This window comes from Rhinolophus sinicus, chromosome 6 (assembly GCF_057876585.1).
Source record: "Rhinolophus sinicus isolate RSI-liver-muscle chromosome 6, RSI-T2T, whole genome shotgun sequence".
Classification (NCBI taxonomy): Eukaryota; Metazoa; Chordata; class Mammalia; order Chiroptera; family Rhinolophidae; genus Rhinolophus; species Rhinolophus sinicus.
The window spans coordinates 12,418,017-12,439,157 of NC_142506.1; the positions used below are offsets into that span (position 1 = coordinate 12,418,017).

The following is a 21,141-nucleotide window of genomic DNA, read 5'->3' on the forward strand; positions in this document are numbered from 1 at the left end:
CTGGCATCTAGTGGGTAAAGACCAGGGATGCTGTTAGACACCCTAGAATGCCCAGGGCAGCGCTCCACCGCAAAGGATTATCTGACCCGAATGTCAGTTGTGCCAAGGTTGAGAAACACTGCTCTAAGCAATAATCAATGGCTGCTGAAACAGTAAGGTGTAAAGGTCGATAGTGAAGTTTTTATGGTGAGTGGAGGAAGCTGAGAACACCTCATTTAAACCCAACCCACCAATCTTAAGTGAGAAACTGGTGGTACGCGCCTCCTGAGGTATACAATAGAAAATACATGGTATCTTCCTATGAAATGCTATCCCAAGTAGTTTAACCTGCATCTGTAAGCTTCTAGATCTAGCTACCAGTTTATAGGGAATACAAATGATAGAGGACAAGTTAAATGACCCCATCAGGAAGCTATCAGTCCTGTCCACAGTGTGGGAAGAAAATTCTACAAGACAGATGACCCAGTTTCTTCAACAAATAAATGGTGTGGAGGAAGAAAAAAAGTGAGGGAGTGTGATGGGAACTGTTACAGATTTGAGGGATGTTTGACCAAGTGTGTGTGTATATTGACTTGAACAAATAAAATGTAAAACGGTATTTTGAGAAATTGAGAAAATTGGGTATTAGGTGATATTAAGGAATTATTTACATTGGTGTCAGTATTGTGGGAGTTTTTAAGTCCTTATCTCAGAAATACATACATAAATATTTTATTTATGGATTAAATGATTTGTCTGAAGCTTTTTTTGTTTTTTAAAGATGTCAGATTAAGACATATAAAAGGAATATTATTAATTGTTGAGACTGGGATGTGGAGATCATCCCACTAATCTCTGTCCATAATCAAAAGTTTAAAATGTAATTAAAATCCTATGTTTTTATGCTTTATGTATATTCTATTTTATTTTGGGGTCCTTTGTTTGATAATGTGTATGCAGTGGAACACTGTTATTTTTAAATAGTGTTTGTTTATCTGGTACATACTAGTATTTTTTGATGTGTATTGTTTGAGAACTCTCAAATTCCTTTGAGAATTGATGCTTTATGAAATGGCTTTGAGGATCCATTTGTGGCACTCAAACGACCATCTATGTTTTCTGTTGGTTTTAATCTCTACATACCATTTAGTGTGGTATTTTTACAGGCGTTTTTAATTTGTTGAAAGTAGTGGGATGCTCTCAAAAAATTCATTCACATTTAATGTATTAACTCTTACCAAAAGAAGGAATGATATATTCAGCATTTAATCAATTAATCTTTTCTCTCTTATTTTTAAATTTAGTTCTATTGTTTCCACCTTGCTAGCTCTTATGGATGGATTGGACAGCAGAGGAGAAATTGTGGTCATTGGTGCTACCAACAGGCTGGATTCTATTGATCCTGCTTTACGAAGACCTGGTCGCTTTGACAGAGAATTCCTTTTCAGCTTACCTGATAAAGATGTAAGAATTTAACATCACTCAAGTTTTGACAGAATGTGTTGCCTTTATCATGAACAAGTCTTGGTACAGTGAAAATTTGCAGATCAAGTTTTGTATGTTCTGAAGCAAAATTATGATTAACAGCTATGCATTTTTAGGGAGGTATTACTTCATTTAAAGAAAAGAACTTGGGTATTTCTTTCTTTTTTTTTTTTTTAATGCCTTCCTAAAAGTGCTCTTAAAATTCTTTCAATTTGAGCACAGCCTTTGGATATTAATCATACAGCTTTATTTTGCTTCAGAACATATAGCCTAATGAACAGTCAGTCCTTAGCCAATTTGTTAGCCTTGGCTTTTTCATGAATACCACCATGTTTTTTTAAAGCCACTTAATCTTTTGAGAACCAAGCAAGAAAATACAGGTAGATCTGTCACTACTCTAAAAAAACCAGTTCTTAGTATGTACCAGAATGAACAATAGTTCAGTAGTTACTTAATTTCTCTCATTCACATTTATGATAAATGGAACTTGAGTACTATAAATATAAATCTGTTTAACATGAATTCCTTGAACTTTTACAAATTCATCTTTTTTTTCACTGTTTTGTATTTCTATTTATTTAGGTATTGATATCTTTAACATTTTAGATAATTAAAAGTATTAAATTGAAATTATTCTACTCTGAATAGCACACTATTATTATAGATGAAAAAAATTGTTTTTATTTGTAGGCTCGAAAAGAAATTCTAAAGATTCACACAAGGGATTGGAATCCTAAACCACTGGACATATTTCTTGAAGAACTAGCAGAAAACTGTGTTGGTAAACACTGCTTTTTAAACATTAAAAGAAATATATTCATTTCAAAGATGGAACAAGTTGTAGTCTTGCGAGGTTGTATTTAAAGAAATGCAAGGTTATATTTGTTTCTCATCTCTTATTTGTGACATGTTTTCTTCCTATAAAGTCCTCTGATATTAAGTAGAGATATTTGACAAATTGGCTGTTGGGGGATTTGAGAGCAAAATAGACAATAATAATAATAGCTATCTTTGCTGACTGTGTGCATTTTTCTGGTCATCCTGTTAAGCATTGTATATATATTATTTCAGGTAAGTCTCACATCAGTCCTGCAAAGTAGGTAACATTATCCCCATCTTACAGATGTAGAAATGGCTGACAGAACATAAATGATTCTCCAAAGATCACACATCTAGTAAATGACAAATTGGAAATTGAACCTTATCTGAGATTTTAAAACTCTTGCTCTTGATTCCTGTGCTATATTAGTGTTTGCACATTTCATTTACAAAAGTTGATTTGTTGATGGTTATCACCACCATATAAATTCACTAGGTAAAAGAAAGATTTTAGTCTTATTACTCCTAAATATTTTGCTACTATACTGTTAATGTGATTTTTAATTTTTTTTAAACCATGGTCATGCTAATAGGACAGTGGTTTACTGTTTCTTTTTTTTTCCCTTGAGTAGGATACTGTGGTGCAGATATTAAGTCAATATGCTCTGAGGCTGCTTTATGTGCTCTGCGTCGACGCTACCCACAGATCTATACTACCAGTGAGAAACTGCAGTTGGATCTCTCTTCAATTCATATCTCAGCTAAGGATTTTGAGATAGCTATGCAAAAGATGATACCAGCCTCCCAAAGAGCTGTGACATCACCTGGGCAGGCACTGTCCTCCATTGTGAAACCACTCCTGGAAAGCACTGTTCACAAGATCTTAGAAGCTCTGCAGAGAGTATTTCCACACGCAGAAATCAGAACAAATAAAGCATTAGACTCAGGTATGAAACTTGACTGACCATTTAAAGTTAGTTTTCATAATCAGTAAAACTAAATGTTTTATATATCCCAGGAATGTTTCTTTATACAGAGCCTCTTGAAAGGAGTTTGGTCATGCTTTGCTTGGATATTTGAAGAAAATTTACTTTATGGATTGCCTTTAATTTAATCTATTTTAAGTTTGGAATGCATTTTTATATTTACAGCAGGTCTTTGAATAACATCTATTCATTCTACATGGTTTCATTGTAACATTGATGAGATGCTGTAGGCACTAAATTCTTGTTTATATCAGTCAGCCTGTGATAAAATCGGTTTCTTTGTACATTGTTTCGCCTGAAGTCACAGAACCTATGGACAACGTTAAGTGAGGACTTACTGTACTTGTTATTCATATCTACACAAATATTTTTGATTCTCTAGAAAATGTCATTGAAGTTTACTGATTTGCTAATTGAAGCATTACATAAAAATTTGGCCATCCAGAAAAGTTACTAATGTACAATTCTTTGTTTTGTAGATATTTCTTGTCCTCTGCTGGACAGTGACTTGGCATACAGTGATGATGATGTCCCGTCAGTGTATGACAATGGGCTTTCTCAGAATTCTTCTAATAAGGCAAAAGAAAATCTTAATTTTCTTCATTTGAATAGGTACATTTCCCTTGCAAATGAATATATTTTTTGGTGTATAAATTCCCTAAAATTAAATGAGATGGTCATTGAAAAGATTGAAGATGCCAACTAGACTGCTTTGTTTTTTTAAGTTAAAATATCAAAAAATCTTCTGTTGTTGTAATTGTCACTATAGTAAAAATTCCACTGTATAAAGTATTCTTAAAAATCTGTGGACAGTGTTTCCAAAAACCATATGAGCCATGCTTTTATGATTGACCAACCATATATTCCAAATTTTTGACTTATGTAAGTTCATAATTAGTGATTCGGGAGAAAAATGTAAACTATTGTTTTTTTCTAAAGCATAGCTTATTACTCATTTCTTTCAGAAATACTTGTTATCAACCTATGTCTTTTCGGCCAAGAATATTGATAGTGGGAGAACCAGGATTTGGGCAAAGTTCTCATTTGGCACCAGCTGTCATCCATACTTTGGAAAAATTTGCAGTATATACATTAGACATTCCTGTTCTTTTTGGAGTCAGTGCCACATCTCCTGAAGAAATGTGTGCCCAGGTAATTCATTGTTGCCCAGATAAATAAGGTGTAAGACAAAGCAGTCTTCCAGAGACAAAATCTAGACTTGTCTCATTGTTTTTGTACTGTTTTTTGTCTTTCTGATTTGCAACTTTAGGTTCACAAAATAAAACTATGCGTAATTGCTTAGTCATTAAAAGAATTTGGGTTTAAATCCCATTTCCACCAGTTAATATCTTAGTGACCTTAAAAAGTTATTAAAGCTCTCTGCCTCATTTTCCCCATTTACAAAATGGAGATAATAGTATTTACCTTGTATGGCTGTTGCAAGAATTAATTTAGTAAAGTACTTAAAACAATGACTGCTATGTAGTGAGTACTCAGTCTGCTGCTGCTGTTTTTCATAATTTTTATATTTAGATTTTTTTAAATGTAAATGTGTTTTTTATTTATATTTTTATATTTAACCTTGTTTACAACAGAAAAGTCTAGAGTTCTTGAGCTGTTTTCTAATTGCTTGAAGCAATTATTGTTTCCTAAAAATGAGACGTAACAACACGTTTAACAATAAGATTATGGGATTAGGGGAAGCATTTTAAACTTGAGGGTTTTAGATGATAATTCTGGGAAGTTAAACATCGTTCCAGACAAATAAAGCTAGCATTACTGATGGGCTGCCTCTCTTAACTGAATGTGATTTTTTTTCTCTCTACTAGATGATCCGTGAAGCTAAGAGAACAGCACCAAGCATAGTGTATGTTCCTCATATCCACTTGTGGTGGGAAATAGTTGGACCAACACTCAAAGCCACTTTTACCACATTATTACAGAATATCCCTTCATTTGCTCCAGTTTTACTACTTGCAACTTCTGACAAACCCCATTCCTCTCTGCCAGAAGAGGTAATTTGTGGGAGGAAAAGTCTGTACTTTAAAAAGAAAGTTATTTGTATCAAAGTAATAAGAACTTATACAAATTCCAAACACTATAGAAGTGAATAAAATGATAAGGAAAAGTTTTCTTATCAACGATACCATTGTTAATTATTTGGTATATGTGCTTGTTAAGTGGGATGGTGTGTGTGTGTGTGTGTGTGTGTGTGTGTCTGTAGTGAGATTGCATTATAAATTTTTTTCTCTTACAAAAATTGAATTATATGATGCATACTATTGTGCAATTTACTTTATATATCTTATGTATTTTTTAATACGTAAGTTTCATGCCTTTTAAAAACAACATGGCTTTTTCTGTTGTCTTGATGTACCATAATTTATCCAAATCCTTGTTCATAGGATTTTGGTTGTTTCCCAGTTTATTAAACTGCTACAGTGAGCGTCCTTGGTTTTTAATTCTTGTGAGCATTACTGTGTGGTTTCTAGCACCCATTCCTAAAAGTGGAATAACTGTGACATTAAAAATTTTAGATAGCACCAAATTACTGTCCTTCACGTTGGTGCCAATTTAGACAAATACCAATAACAAACAAAAGTTCATGCTTCTGCCTGGAGTACTCTTCTAGATAGTTGGCTGGCATGATCCATTATTTTTATCAGGTCTCTTCTCTGCTCAAATAGCACCTCACAGAGGCCTCCCTGATTGGTTTCTCAATTAGAGAAATAGCTCCTGTGCCCAGCACTGGTTTTTTTCCCTTTCTCTGCTTTGTTTTCATAACTACCTGCCATTAAATATTAATTTGTATGACTCTGTCTCTCCTAGCAGAATGTAAAGTACATGCACTCAGGGATTTTTTTTCCCCCACCTTTTTATTCCCAGAGTATATAAAAAGCATATTGTGGGTGTCCATGTTTTCTTTAATGAATGGATTTAATAAGTTTTTCCATGCCTTTGACAACATTGGTTTGTAGTTTTTAGGACATTGGTAGGAAGATAAATTCAAATATTCTGTTAAAAAAATATTTATTGAGTGCTTAGTCTGTGCCAGGCATGGTTCTAGGCACTGGGAATATAGCAATGAACAATATAGACAACAATTTGAATCCTCCTAAGGCTTACATTTTAGTTGAGGGGGAGGAAAAGCAAAAATAAGTAAATATATAGTACTAACTTATTTGGTATGGAGAAAAATTTAGCTGAGCAGTGCGAAAGAGTGTTAAGGTCAAGACCTGAAAAATGAAATGTATTGACCCATTTGAGTATCTGAGGGACAAAGTTTCCTGGGAGAGGAAAAGCAAGGGCAGAGCCAAAAAAAAAAAAAAGTGTGTTTGGTGTGTTGGAAAAATAGCAAGAGGGCCAGAGCGAATAGAGGAGAATGAGTAAAGAGCGTGGTAGAAGGAAATGAGGTCAAGGAGTTATCCAAGGACCAGATTATGTACTGATGGCTTTGTTTTAATAGTTGATTGTGAATTATTCGACTGATAGTTAAATAAACTGGGAAATTAACATTAAATACAGTAAGTCCTCAATGTTGATAGGTTCTGTGACTAGGCTAAACAATATATGAGGTGAGGTCTGACAATTAAGTTCGCGAATGTGTTGCAATTATGTTCCTAACCTTTTCTGATATCAGGGATTATTCATTATGAATTTGTACCAACTGGACAAACAGTTAACCAAGTTTACTATTTGGAAGTGCTGAAAAGGCTGCGGGAAAAAGTTAGACAACCTGAACTTTTCGCCAACAATTCATGGCTTTTGCATCATGACAATGCACCAGCTCATGTGGCACCATCTGTGAGGGAGTTTTTAGCCAGTAAACTAATAAGTGTATTGGAACACCTTCCCTACTCACCTGATCTGGCCCCCAATGACTTCTTTTGGATATACCGTGTTGCCCCGAAAATAAGACCTAACCAGAAAATAAACCCTAGCATGATTTTTCAGGATGACATCCCCTGAACATAAGCCCTAATGTGTCTTTTGGAACAAAAATTAATATAAGACACAGTCTTATTTTGGGGGAAACACAGTGTATACTGCGTTACGTGGTAATTCTGTGTTTAACTTTTTGAGGAACCACTATACTATTTTCTACGGTGAATGTTAACTGAATGTTAATGGCTGCACCAATTTATAGTTCAACCAGCACAAAAGTGCTAATCTTTCCACCTCCTCACCAACACTTGTTATTTTTTGGCTTTTATTCTTACCGAACAACCACTCGTTCTCATATCTCACTTTAGGCTGTGAAAGTGAATTAATTGATCTCTACAAAACCCTGTAAGTAAAATATTAACCATGTCAATTACCAGAGTCTTAAGTTTTAAAGAAGATTAGTTCCTAATCTATTGCATACATGGTATTATACATAAATCCATCATGTGTAAAAGATTTGTTTTAAAGATCATTTCTTTATTACAAATTTAGATTGTCATTAAAATGTGTGTAATATACTGTTGCACTGAATAAATTGATAGATAGCGTGTGTGTATACATACACACGAAGGATGGACAGTTCGCGAACTTTCCACCATGTAAGCACATGGTGGGAAAGTTCGCGAACTTAATTGTTCGACCTCATATATATAATGCACTTACTTTCTTTTTTAAGGTGCAAGAATTATTTATCCGTGATTATGGAGAAATTTTCAATGTCAAGTTACCTGGTAAAGAAGAACGGACAAAATTTTTTGAAGATTTAATTCTAAAGCAAGCTGCTAAGCCTCCTATATCAAAAAAGAAAGCAGGTTAGTTACTATATCAAAGTTAATATATAATAACTTTGAGGAAGTAGGAATGAGATACCAGTTAATGGCAACCTTAGTCGTGAGGGTGATAACCTCTACTGCTTAAAAATGTTTCCCATTAAATAGACTTAAGTTCTTAAAGCACACAAGGCCTTTCATAGTGTCGCCCAAATCTGTCTTTCCAAGCCCATTTTTGGCACTTGTTCTCCCCGTTCCCTCACCTCTTTCCTTACAAACCAGTCTATCTTTAAGCCACATGCAAATATTCCTGCCCTTTCTCTCCGTCAGTAATGCTTCTGTCCCCATCCTCCATCTCTGCCTAAGGAACTCCTTGATCTTCTATTATAACTCATTTTTTCTTCCCTAACACATCTAGGCAAAACTAATTTTCTACCTTTATGACCCACTGTACTTTTTTCATACTAATAATGACATTATGACAGTGTTATAATTATGTTTCTTACTCCCTTAATAATAGATTGCCAACTTATTGGGGCAGTACGCATATTCCTTTTTTTATCCTGAGTGCTCAGTGCATATCTGTTTAACACATATTAAACTTTGGTTATATTTGAAACATACCACAAATTTTTATTAGTTCAAGAATTAACTAGTAAAGAAAACTTTTTTTAATACTTAGAATATTCTTGTCCAGGAAATAATTCATTTTAAAAGTTTTACTAGCCTCTTAAAAAAAAATGATCTTAAAATAGAACAGGAGTAACGACTTAGGAATTAGCATTCCAAATTACAAGTTACCAATTATTACTAGGGGAGGAGGGTGTAGGTGTAGGGATAATGGTAATTTAGTATTTGAAATCCTCTGATTCCTGGTAGATGAAAGGAGAATAACCCCTGAAAGCCTGGCTACTGTGTGCACTGAATCATTTGTCACACTTGATAATGATGGGAGAGTAGTAACTAAAATCTTCCATTTATGTGAAGTTTTGCAGGCTTTGGAGGCACTCCCAGTAGCACCACCACCGGAGCCAAGACCGTTGACAGCAGAAGAAGTAAAACGGCTAGAAGAACAAGAAGAAGACACATTTAGAGAACTGAGGATTTTTTTAAGAAATGTTACACATAGGCTTGCTATTGACAAGCGATTCAGAATATTTACTAAACCTGTTGACCCTGATGAGGTATTAATTTAATCTTTGGATCAAATGTGTTAAACTCTAATGCTTCAAAAGTAGAGAATATTTGAATAGTTTATGTGGTTCTCTGTCTACATTGTTTTCTCTGTGTGGAAATGTACTGAATAGAGTCCTAAGCACTGTATGGAGTCTTCAAGAGCAATCTAAGGCGTTTTCCTTTTCTGCAAGAGAATAGACAACTAACTTTGTCTGCTCAACATTCTAGAAGCAATTCGAGACTGTCTTAACGCTACATGATATTATTCTTACCTACACAGAGTAAGCTGGAGAATGAGATCTTAAATTGACATTGAAGGATGGGTGGTGTTTGGTTGAGGAAAGAGCTATAGGATATTCCTGAAATACAGTTGTCCAAGAATAGGAATTAATGTAAAATAAAACCAGCTTAAATAGAGTCAAAGGTTTCATATTAATGCATTATCATTATCTCTTATGTACTTATTCTCTCTTCTTCATTGCCTGGCAAAGAAACTTGACTGAAATGGTTTTATGTTCAGAGTTAATTTAGTGATTTGGTCATTTGCTTGAATTTTAGGTTCCTGATTATGCCACTGTAATAAAGCAACCAATGGACCTTTCATCGGTAATCAGTAAAATTGATCTCCACAAGTACCTGACTGTGAAAGACTACTTGAGTGATATTGATCTAATCTGCAGCAATGCTTTAGAATACAATCCAGATAGAGATCCTGGCGGTGAGCATTCGTGGGTTTTCTTCGGGGTTGCTGACACTTCGTGAGGGTTGGTTTCTGTCAGGTGCTGTAGTATAAACATTTTACGTCCACCGCGCCATGTAAGCCTCACAACAACTCCTCCTCATTTCCATTACAAGTTTAGAAAAAGCTCCTCAAGGTCATACTGCCAGGAGTGGCAAAAGCATAATCTGAATGTAGGTTTCTTTCACTCCAAAATCCTTGTGTTTACTACACAATATGTCCTGTAGTGAGACACCACATTGCATAACAACTTAGCTTGTTTCCTTTGTATATCAATGCTCTTTCTCAGAGTGGAAAAATAAATACTCTCTGCACTAAAATAGGTTTGAAAGGATTTTCTTGGTTAAGACCATTACAATTTTTATTATAAAAGTAATGCAGTGTAATCCTTGCTAATAATAATATTTTGAAAACAACGTCCCCCATTTCCTTTTTTGAAAGGTAGACACTAAGTTTGGGAGTGTCTTTCCAGACCTTTTCTATGTATATACCCATTCCACCCTCACCCAGTCTTTTAATAAATAAAATTTATAAAGTACAGGATTTTTTTGAATTATAGATTTGTTTATATATAATGACGTATTCAAATACCTACATATTTCGTATAAACTTGTTCATTTCCAAAAATATTATTTTTTTCAGGTGCTTCTTTTTTCTAGTTTCCTATTCTTATTTTTATGGATGTAGTGTCCTTAACACTTTCAGTGGATAATATGTATTTTTAATCATCCGTTTCCTGCATAAACTCTCCACCAGCACATTAGCTTGCTGTTCTTATCGGTAGTTCTTATAAATTAGATTGATTAGCATAGGGACCTACTGAGTCTCTTCAGCAGTTAAAAAGCTCACTGTCTCGCCCTCCTAGTCTTCTGTCCCACCTTCCCTAGGCTTTTCCCTGTAGTTCATATTTCTGGAGGTAAGCAGTGGGAAACAGGCTTCCAAGCTGGGAATACCCCTTAATTTTAGAAAGAAGGAAGCATTTACCCTAGAGGCAGAGGACCTTTTCTGTTTCATTGCAATTGCCTGCTGCTTTTTCTGTCCAGGTGACAGCCTAAAATTATTTTGGACCAGTGGTGGTCAAATTTTAGCAAGCATTAGAATCTCTTAAAGGACTTGTTAACAGATACAGACTGCTGGGCTTCATCTCCAGGGTTTCTGATTCTGTAGACGTATAGTAGGGCCTGAGAATTTGCATTTCTGACAAGTTCCTAGGTGATTCTAAGGCTACTGCACTTCGGAAACCAGAGCTTTGACTTTGCTTGCGCTGCTTTTCTTTAGGCCCAGATAACATGTTAGAAGCCCCCTCCAATATCCCTTCTGATATTGTAGCTATTGCTGTCAAAAACAACTTGGGTGTGAATATTGCAGCCTGCTGCCCTATGACAGGGACTCACCCAGCCATTTAGTCAATCTTATATTCACTTACTAGCCTCCTTCTCCCTCAGCATATTTCAGTCTACAGTACTTGGACTCAGTTTAGGATTTTTTTGCAGTGTTTCCTGTGTTGGATTGCTCTTTCACTGTCTTTGTTTGATTTCTCTGTCCATGCAGTAGCATTCTCTCTGTCTCTTCCAAAATCCCTTTTACATTCTGGTTAACTAATGACACTAATAGCCTTCCTTTCTGTTTTTGTTGTCATTATGCTGTTTAGTCTTGCTATTGCTTGAGTCATATTTTTATCTGATATTTCAAAGGGATCTGGATAGGACATAGCAATAAAATTGTTTGGTATTAGTCTACCGTCTTAAATCAGATGTCCAGAAAATTAGATTAGCACCAAAAACAGAATGACACTGTTTTAGTAACTTTTACTATTGTGGTAAAACTAACAAAGGAATTGTAATGGCTAAAGTCTTAGCCCAAAATGTTTAGTTTATTTTTGGTAAATTATTAAAAAGAGAAAATTTAAAATCCTGTATTCATTTCTCAGATCGTCGTATTAGGCACAGAGCCTGTGCTTTAAGAGATACTGCCTATGCAATAATTAAAGAAGAACTTGATGAAGACTTTGAACAGCTTTGTGAAGAAATTCAGGAATCTAGAAAGAAGAGAGGTAGGAAAATTATTTGGCATCAGAAAAAGATGCTTCTTTTTCTGTAATGTGAGTCCTTCTAATTAATCCTTCAGGTAATTTTTAAATCTGGACATTTGATTTGATGTCTGACATGTCTATTTATAAGGTTGTAGCTCCTCCAAATACGCTCCATCTTATTACCACGTGATGCCAAAGCAAAATTCCACTCCTGCTGCCGATAAAAGATCAGATCCAGAGCAGAATGAAAAGCTCAAGATGCCCAATACTCCTGTGGCTTGCAGCACTCCTGGTAAGTTTGCTTGAGTGATTTTTACTTATGAAATTGTAACCTTTACTCTCTTCTAATGCCATTTACTTTCTTCCTCAGTTTCCTTTATATTGATGTAGAGAATTACATTGATTTTGTTAATATTAAGGCAACTTTGCATTCTTGAAATAAATCCAGATTTGTAATGCTACACCACTTGCAATTCCAGTTCACTTTCATCTAATTGTGGGTTGACTTAATTTGAAACTGATTTTCATTTCTTATAAATCCTGGTCTTCCTTATTCTTAGAGTATAGTTTCACAGGGTACCAACCCAAAGCCTGAGGGTTTTCCCAAGACCTCCCTCTCTTGGCAGGCTCTGAGTTCCATTTTTTGTTCTTTAAGCCCATGAATGTCAAACTCTCTGCCTCTAAGCCTCTTAGCCTCTCTTCTTAGTTATTCATTTGTTTTACCAGATCTGGTGTCGTAATTCCTCAATGCCTTATTAGACATCCAGTGCTTTTAAACAGAAATTTTGTGTGTGTGTGTGTGTGTGTGTGTGTGTGTGTGTGTGTGTTTTGCTTGGGTTGGAACCTTTCCTTACTGTACTGTAGGTTTGTCCCTCCTGGGGTAATTGATCTGAGATAGATAGAGTACGCCCTACTTTTATAAAAATGGGAAGAGTCAGCTGGGAACCACCAGAATGGTCTCAGTCAAATCAACTTTAAGCAAATATATATATATGAAAATTGAAACATATATATATGAAAAAATTGAAAAATAGATATATATATGAAAATGCATTTTCATATATATATGAAAATTGAGGACATGAAAGATGACTCCCTTAAAGCAATCCACTCCTAGTTATATACCCAGCAGGATTGCATACATTATGTTCATCAAAGACACATACAAGAATGTTCATAGAACAAATATTCATAATAACCCAACACTGGGAGCAACCAACCCAAATGCCCATCATCAGTAGAATGAAAAAATGTGGGTTATTGTGCAGCAGTGGGAATGATTAAACTTCAACTACATATTAACAGTATGGATAAATCTCCCAAACATAATATTACGGTTTGGTTATACTGTGTCTAGTCTAGGAAGAATGTTTAATCTTGGCATACCTTAGTTTCTTCATTTGTAAAGTGACGTTCACAGTGGTAACAAACCTGATCAGGTTCAAGTGAAATTTTAGGGAGTTAGTACATGTAAAGGACTTAGAAGAGTCCCCGTTAATATGGTAGGCACTTAGTAAGTGTGGGCCATTTTTAATCTTGCCCTTTCTCTATTTCATTCCTCATCCTACTGCCACAGTGTTCTTTGTAATGTGCACATCAGACAGATCATACGTTGCCTTACTTAAAATTATACAAGATTTTTAAAAAATTATTCAAGGTTAAATTCAAACTCAGAATGACAGGTCATTGCCCACTTCTCTACTTTCTTATAGCACTGTATTTTTGTTTCTATATTCCATCTATTCATAACTACCGTGGTTTCTCAAACTCACTATCCTCTTATAGCTCAGGAATTATTTTTTCCCCCACTTACTTGGGCTTTAGAAAATTGTTGAATGTTCTTTTTTCCTGTTTCTTTAAATTCTCTGAAGCTCAATTGAAGAGAAAAATCCGCAGAAAGTCAAGGTGGCACTTAGGCACCATAACAAAACGAAGGAAGATTTCACAGACAAAAGATGATAGCCAGAATACCACAGATGACAAAATTGAGATAGATATAGAGGAAAATCACGATACAAGTGTAGACCACAATGAAACCGGAAACACAGGGGAGTCTTCAATGGAAGAAAATGAGAAACAGCAGAATGCCTCTGAAGGCAAAATAGAATTGGGAAGTAATAATTCAAATATTTCCAATATTGAGAATGAACTCGAGGAATGTAAGAAGACTACAGCGTGTACAGAATTGAGGAAAGATAAGATTGCTTGCAATGGAGATGCTTTAAGCTCTCAGATAATGGATGTTTCTGATGAAGCAAAAGGTAAGCCTTTCTCAATTAAACTTCCTAATTTTAAAAGATGTTTTAATTAAAGTTCTTAAGTGACTAATTACCATCTCAAATTATTCCTTTTTCCTGGTCTTTAATATTGCTGGTGTCAATTAGGAAAGATGGCATTTTCTTAATAACTTGAGCTAGTAAATCACTGTTGTTAAAAACACTATGGCATCAGACCGATCAGATTTGAGCCCCTAGTCCACTACTTAGTAGCTTGTGACCTTGGGTAAGTTTCTTGACCTACCAGCCTCAGTTTTCTCATCTGCAAAATTGGGACGGTTAGTTGTAGGGTAATGAGATATTTTGAGGAATTAATAAAATAATTCATGTAAAGTATGTAACAAAGTGCTTGGCTCTACAGTTTTGAAAAGCTGGCAGGATACTTTCTCATTTTTAAGCAAGACGGGCAGTTTCCTGTGATTCTTGCTGAGTGATGTAGAACAAATGTTACTCACCCCTAGCATTCCTTTATCCATATTGTAGGATAAGTCCAAGATTATTTATGTTCTAATGATACTGCTGCTTCCAAAGTTTTTTCATTTAGAGTTGTCTTCCATCTGGATCTTCTTGGACCTTTGGCAGTAAATTTGTTTGGTCTTTGGAAAAGGCAGGCATTATTTATTTAGTCTTACAAAGCAAAAAGAATGGTAACAGGGTTAAAAATTGATTTTGATCTAAAACAGGTATTGACTAAGTTAATGACACTGGTTTTCTTTAGTGGCTTATATGCTATAGGTAAATCTTCAAAGACTTCTTTGAAATGAGTTTCAATGTGTTTGAGCAATCATAGCAGAATGGACTAGGATATAGCCTTTCCAGTGTGGGTATTTTAAATGTTAATCCTCTGACTATATAATTTATGCTTTGTTTGGGTTCAGAGTTGTTTTACTTTTCCTTTATCGTTATTTCGTGGCACAGCGCACTGCTTAGTGGTACAGGTCCTTGTTTACATATCAGGAGACTCTTGTCCAGGCTCTTACAACAATCGGGTGTGTTGACCTTAGAGAAGTCTCTTCATCTCTTGTCCCCCTTTTTCTCATCTGTCAGTGAGTGGATTGTTCTAGATCAGGGATAGGCAAACTTTTTCTGTAAAGGGCCAGATACTAAATATTTAGCCATCCAGTTTCTGTCACAACTACTCAACCCGGCTGGAAAGCCACACTGACACGTATATGTAAGATGGGTACGGTTGTGTGCTAATAAAACTATTTGTAACGGTAGGCCAGATTTGGTCTGTGGATGACTGTTTGCAACTCCTAGTTATTGAGGTCCCTTCCCGCTCTTAAATTCTATGGGTCTTATGCCTAAGTAGAAGACAGTCTAACCTGTTGAGGATTCCCTGAAATACTCAATTTGAGAAATACTTCTCAAATGTCCTTAATTTTTGAGTATGTTTAGTGGCAGCATCTGAATATTACAGCAAGGTCAATAAGCCAGAATTGGTATTTGTGTCTTAGTAAATATGTCCTGCTATTTAATCTGCCTAATATTTATTTTAGGCATTATAATATCTGTAAATCAAATAATAACATTAATTATTCATTCTAGAAATGTGTGTTCTGCGAATGACTCGAGCGAGATGTTCCCAAGTAGAGCAACAGCAGCTCATTAGTGTTGAAAAGGCTATGGCTATTCTTTCTCAGCCTACACCCTCACTTGTTGTGGACCATGAGCGATTAAAAGTATGTAAATTGAAATTGTAATGCTTTCATTGCACAGATTAGTAGCATAACCCACCAAAAGACTGTAATAGTGCATCTTATCAATTGGCGTGCAATGAATAATGATCTTTTATGAAAGGAGAAGCTTGGTATAGAGTAACTTTCATAAAAACGGTGGTTGGAGGTGGCTAGTGTCTTGATGTAGTTGCAAGACTTGTCTACATCATGGATCTCATACATTATTTTTATGACCATTACCTATAACTATTTTAGTTAGTTTTTATTTAGCCATAATGGCATGTTTTGTTAACTATGAGGTAATGGTATATCCTAGTAGGGCCAGACTTGAAGAATCATAGAAATTCAGTGAGTCCGTTTCAGTCATGAGAAAAAATACTGAGCAGATTGAAAATCCTTTTCATAAGAAAAAGGACCATGAAGTGGTGAGGTAGTTCACCATTTATGTACTTTTTTTGTTTCACATAACGGAGTTAGTTGTGATGTACTTACAGTGCCATAAAATACTCTGTTAAAATGTTGCTTTTTTTCCCTATTAATCTAGTTTGAGATTATTTCTTTGTCGATAGAAACTTATGGCTAGAATTGAAATCGGCAACCTCCTCAGCTATAGTTTTTAGGTTGGGAGTTACCCAGGGCAGAGACCAGAATGGTAAGAAAGTTGACTACAGCAAGATGCTAGGGCCGCTATGAGAGCCTGCCATGTCTCAACAAATGGTTTGGTCTGCCCTCTCTCTGGTTTATGTGCTAAAAAGTCCCCAAATCTTCTAAATTAAAATATCTTAGAGAATTTATCTCTCACTTATGTAAACACTCATGTTTTCTTTTAGAATCTGTTGAAGACTGTTGTTAAAAAGAGTCAACAGTACAATGTTTTTCAGTTGGAAAATTTGTATGCTGTAATTAGCCAGTGTATTTATCAGCATCGCAGAGACTATGACAAAACAATGCTTATTCAGGTAAACTAATCTATATAAGAAATTAACTGATATTATAAAATTTTTTTAAAACCATTGTTTAAGATGTGCATTATGGATTATGGTACAATTGAATTCCACACTTTTTTAAATTGAGCCACTAGTTTATGTTTCTTTAGTAAACAGTGGAACTATAATATCAGTAAACAATGAAGAATCTTTATTTTGTGTGTATGTATATTAATGAAGATATGTAGCTCCTTTTAATGTAGACTTAAGATAGACCTGTTTGTTTTAATCTTGCTTTACAATGGGCATTAGAGTACTTTTAAAAATAGATATTGGGAAAAATTAAAAAAATAGATATTGGATGATACATAGTACAATATAAATATTACTGGCACCTGTTATATACTTACTAGTAATATATAGTATTCAGTATTACCTACTGAAGTATACTGTGTAGTCCTACAGAGTATAACATATGTAATACTAGTACCTACAAAATATAAAATGTTAATATCTGCATTTATTTATTATTATAATTATCCGCATACCAGTGCCTTCATTATAACTATTTGAATTTAACGTAAGATGAACACATCTTAGACTCATTTCAAAGGGATTTAAACAGTGAAGTCCCATCAGTGATATCAGTTTATATGATAGTCTTAAATACTGAACTAAGTTTCTGTTTTCACTATGAGACGTATACATAGGTAATAAATCTTTAAGGGTATTTACTGGGGAAAAAATAGCAATACAGTAATGTTTCTTTAGCTTTTTCCATATTGAAACTTAATATTTTTTCTTTCTACCCCTTTATCTAGAAAATGGAGCGAGAGGTAGAAAACTTCAGTTGTTCCAGATCATGATATCATGGTATCATATATTCTTTATATTCCGTTTCTATTTAATTCACCTTTGTCTTATCTACATAAGTGATGCAAGATGAAATCCTGCATCTTTAAGGATGAGATTAAAATAGTAAATAAAAATATTTAAAGTTTTTTGGTATTTATGTACACGTGTAAAATAAATTACAGAGATAACTGATAAATACTGGGGATTTGAACAAGGCACTGTAGTAACAATGCTATGACACATCAGTAGTTGAAGTGTGGCCAACTCTTAATAAAAAAGTTAATTTGATAACTAATGTTTTATGGCTCTTAAGAGTAGTTAGTGACATTGACACTTTTTGTTTTAAGCACTTTTATCCTTGCTGTGAATAGTTCATTGTATCAGACTAGAAACTTAACCATGTTTCTTTGCCATCCTTTTTGTTGTCTTTGTTTTCTTCAGTGCCCATCTCCCACCTGCCTTTAGATTCCCCTGCCTGGTCACTTAAAAGCCAGTGTTCAAGTCATGATTTGCTGGAGGACCCTTGACCATTCTGTACTTGAATTTCAAAATTAATGCTTTTTAGGTAAACATTTTTCTAATTCTAACTTGGGTTAACAAGTATTTTTAGTTAACTTTTATGATTCTACACACAACAAATGTGTTAATAACTACTGTGTTAAACAGCTTTTTAATAGCACAAAGTTTTTATATTTGAAAACTGTTTATATCCTTCTAAATTTGTGTTTAGGTTATATTCTATAGATACCTTTTATATACAATTATATAAGTATTATAAATTTTGTATGAATGATACCAAAAATACATTTCTTTTTTCTTAAAGCAATAAAACCATTCACTGCCATGCATTTTGTTTTTTGTTTTTTGTTGTTGTTGTTGTTGTTTTTTAAGGATACTTTCTAATATGTTTGTAAAACAGCTTCTGTTGGAATCTTTCAAAAGGAATAGGAGATAAAGATCTCATATGAGAGATTCTGGATTCTAATACAGTTTCAAAGTTGAACTGCCTTTTGTGGGTTTATCTGCACATTGTATTTAAAGCCTTCCAAAAACCAGTAATTCAGATACCTTAGTAGATACTATCTTATGCAATACATAAAGCAGTGCCAGTCACGGAAAACATTTAAGTATGTGTATATTCCTGGGTTCACACATACACATATGTATACTCATTTTGTTGAAGTTTATTATACTTATACCAAATGCATCTTTTATAACTAGGATTTCATTTTGTATGTATAGTTTCTGTAATACATTTTAAAGGTGAAAATTGCTTCTCAAATTTGTTTCTATTTCTTCAGTATTTTAAAATACCCTAAAGATAATTCAGTGCAAAAATTTGTTTTATTACTGTTTATAATTTATAATGCTGTTGACACTGGATTGTTTATATGGTATGTTTTTTAGCTACAAAGACTAATGTGCTTCCTGTCCTTTTCATGACATGCTGTCTATAGATATGGGAAGTAATATGTCTACATTCCTATGTAGATTTTCAAAACTACGCTGAAATAGTAAGCCTGGAGTGTTTCTTTCTCATTTTTGTTTAAAAGTGCAGTCAATCTATAGTAATTAGGCAAGAAAAAGAAATTAGATGCATCCCGATTGGAAAGGAAGAAGTAAAACTATTCACAGGTGACATAATCTTATGTAGAAAATCCTAAAGAATCACAAAAAATCTGTTAAAACTAATAAACGAATTCGGCAAAGTTGCAATATAGATCAACACATAAAAATCAGTTGTATTTCTATACACTAGCAATAAACAATACAAAAAGGAAATTAAGAAAGCAGTTCTATTTATAATAGCATCTAAGACAATAAAACACCTAGGAATAAATTTAACCAAGGAGGTGCAAGACTTGTACACTGATAAGTACAAAATGTTGCTGAAAGAAATTAAAACCTAAACAAATAGAAAGACATCCTTATTCATGGATTGGAAGACAATGTTAAAATAGCAATATTCCCCAAAGCAATCTATAAATTCAGTGAGATACCTATTAAAATCTCAATGGCTTTTTTTTCAAAAATGAGAAAGTCACTCCTGAATTCATAATGGAATTGCAAGGAACCTTGAATAGCTGAAACAATCTTGAAAAAGAAGAGAAAGTTGGAAAACTCACGCTTCCATATTCCAAAACTTACACAAATCTACACTGATAAAACTGGTACTGCCATGAAGGATAGACATACAGACCAATGAAATAGAATTGAGAGTCTAGAAATAAATCTGTATATCCACTGATTTTTTGACAGTGGTCCCAAGACCGTTCAATGAGGGAAAAAATAGTCTCTTCAACTAATGGTGCTGAGAAAACTGGATATCTACATGTGAAAGAATGAGGTTGGACCTCTACCTCACACCATATACAAAATTTAACACAAAATCGATCAAAGACTTAAATTTAAGAGCTAAAACTGTAAAATTCTTAGAAGAAAACAAGGGTAAATCTTTATGACATTGAATTTGGTAATTATTTCTTAAATATGGTACCAAAAACACTAACAACAAAAGTAAAATTAGGTAAATACGACTGAATTTAAAACCTTCATGCTTTTTCTACAGATACTATCACAAAGGGCTATTAAATCTCAACAGAAAAAAGTCAAGTAATGGATGTGGATGTTTTAATGACTTAACAGTTTTGAGGACTACTAATCAAGTATTTTGGAAGATGCCCCTCTATTGGAATTAGTCTTTTTCTCATGACTGGGATTTGGGGAGGAAGATCACAGAAGTAAAGTGATCATATCAATATTACGTATGTGATTTATGACTTGATTGACCTTGATCACCTGGCAGAAGCAGTGTTTCTGGGATTTCTCCCTCATAAAATTACTCTTCCTCTCCCTTTCTGTACTATGCTTGTACTTTGGAAGATCGCTATCCACAACCAACTCTTAAGTAATCGGGAGTTATATTCCCCATTTGCTTTTTGGTTTTTAACTGGTTCTCTCAGCGATCCCTCTAAGTATGGACTGTAGTACTGAGGTTATTGGTGAGGATATTGACAGTAATAGAGAAAAGTTGCCAACTTCAGGGATGAGTTGAATACAATTAGAAACATTTTGATTTTCAGGTAACAGTGGGATGCTGGGGAGGCAGAAAAAGTACTTTATAGTCCATACTTTGCACATAACCTTTGTGGTGGGCTGAAAAGTGGCCATTGGAAAAATATCTTCATCCTAATCCCTGGAATCTGACTGTTTCCTTCTGTGGCAAAACAAAAAAAGGAGAGGGTCCTTCAGATGTAACTAAATTAAGGTACTTGAGATAGGGGAATATCCTGGATTATTTGTGTGGGTCCTAAATACAATCCTGTATCCTATGAAAGTGAGGCAGAATGAGATTTTAGAAGAGAAAGCAATGTGACCAAGTCAGAACGGCATTGTGCAGCCAACAAGCCAAGGAGATGTAGACAGCCACAGGAGCTGAAAGAAGCACGGAACAGATTTTCCCCTAGTTCCTCC

General features: G+C 34.5%; 1 protein-coding gene across 2 annotated transcripts in view; it reads left to right on the plus strand.

Annotated features, from left to right (window-relative positions):
* ATAD2 (ATPase family AAA domain containing 2) overlaps window positions 1-18,511 on the plus strand; it is a 51,430-nt gene extending 32,919 nt beyond the window's left edge. The window contains exons 14-29 of one of the 2 annotated variants that reach the window (XM_019719294.3): window positions 1,284-1,443; window positions 2,155-2,245; window positions 2,916-3,230; window positions 3,749-3,881; window positions 4,235-4,421; window positions 5,099-5,284; window positions 7,891-8,026; window positions 8,972-9,168; window positions 9,719-9,878; window positions 11,830-11,952; window positions 12,080-12,223; window positions 13,803-14,192; window positions 15,756-15,889; window positions 16,717-16,845; window positions 17,634-17,685; window positions 18,109-18,511. In XM_019719294.3, coding sequence (XP_019574853.2) covers window positions 1,284-1,443; window positions 2,155-2,245; window positions 2,916-3,230; window positions 3,749-3,881; window positions 4,235-4,421; window positions 5,099-5,284; window positions 7,891-8,026; window positions 8,972-9,168; window positions 9,719-9,878; window positions 11,830-11,952; window positions 12,080-12,223; window positions 13,803-14,192; window positions 15,756-15,889; window positions 16,717-16,845; window positions 17,634-17,678 — 2,530 coding nt within the window. In that variant the 3' untranslated portion in view covers window positions 17,679-17,685; window positions 18,109-18,511. Of the gene's footprint in view, window positions 1-1,283; window positions 1,444-2,154; window positions 2,246-2,915; window positions 3,231-3,748; window positions 3,882-4,234; window positions 4,422-5,098; window positions 5,285-7,890; window positions 8,027-8,971; window positions 9,169-9,718; window positions 9,879-11,829; window positions 11,953-12,079; window positions 12,224-13,802; window positions 14,193-15,755; window positions 15,890-16,716; window positions 16,846-17,633; window positions 17,686-18,108 lie in introns of those variants that run through there. The other variant, XR_012490692.2, reaches the window with a different exon arrangement.
* Window positions 18,512-21,141: the final 2,630 nt, after the last annotated feature.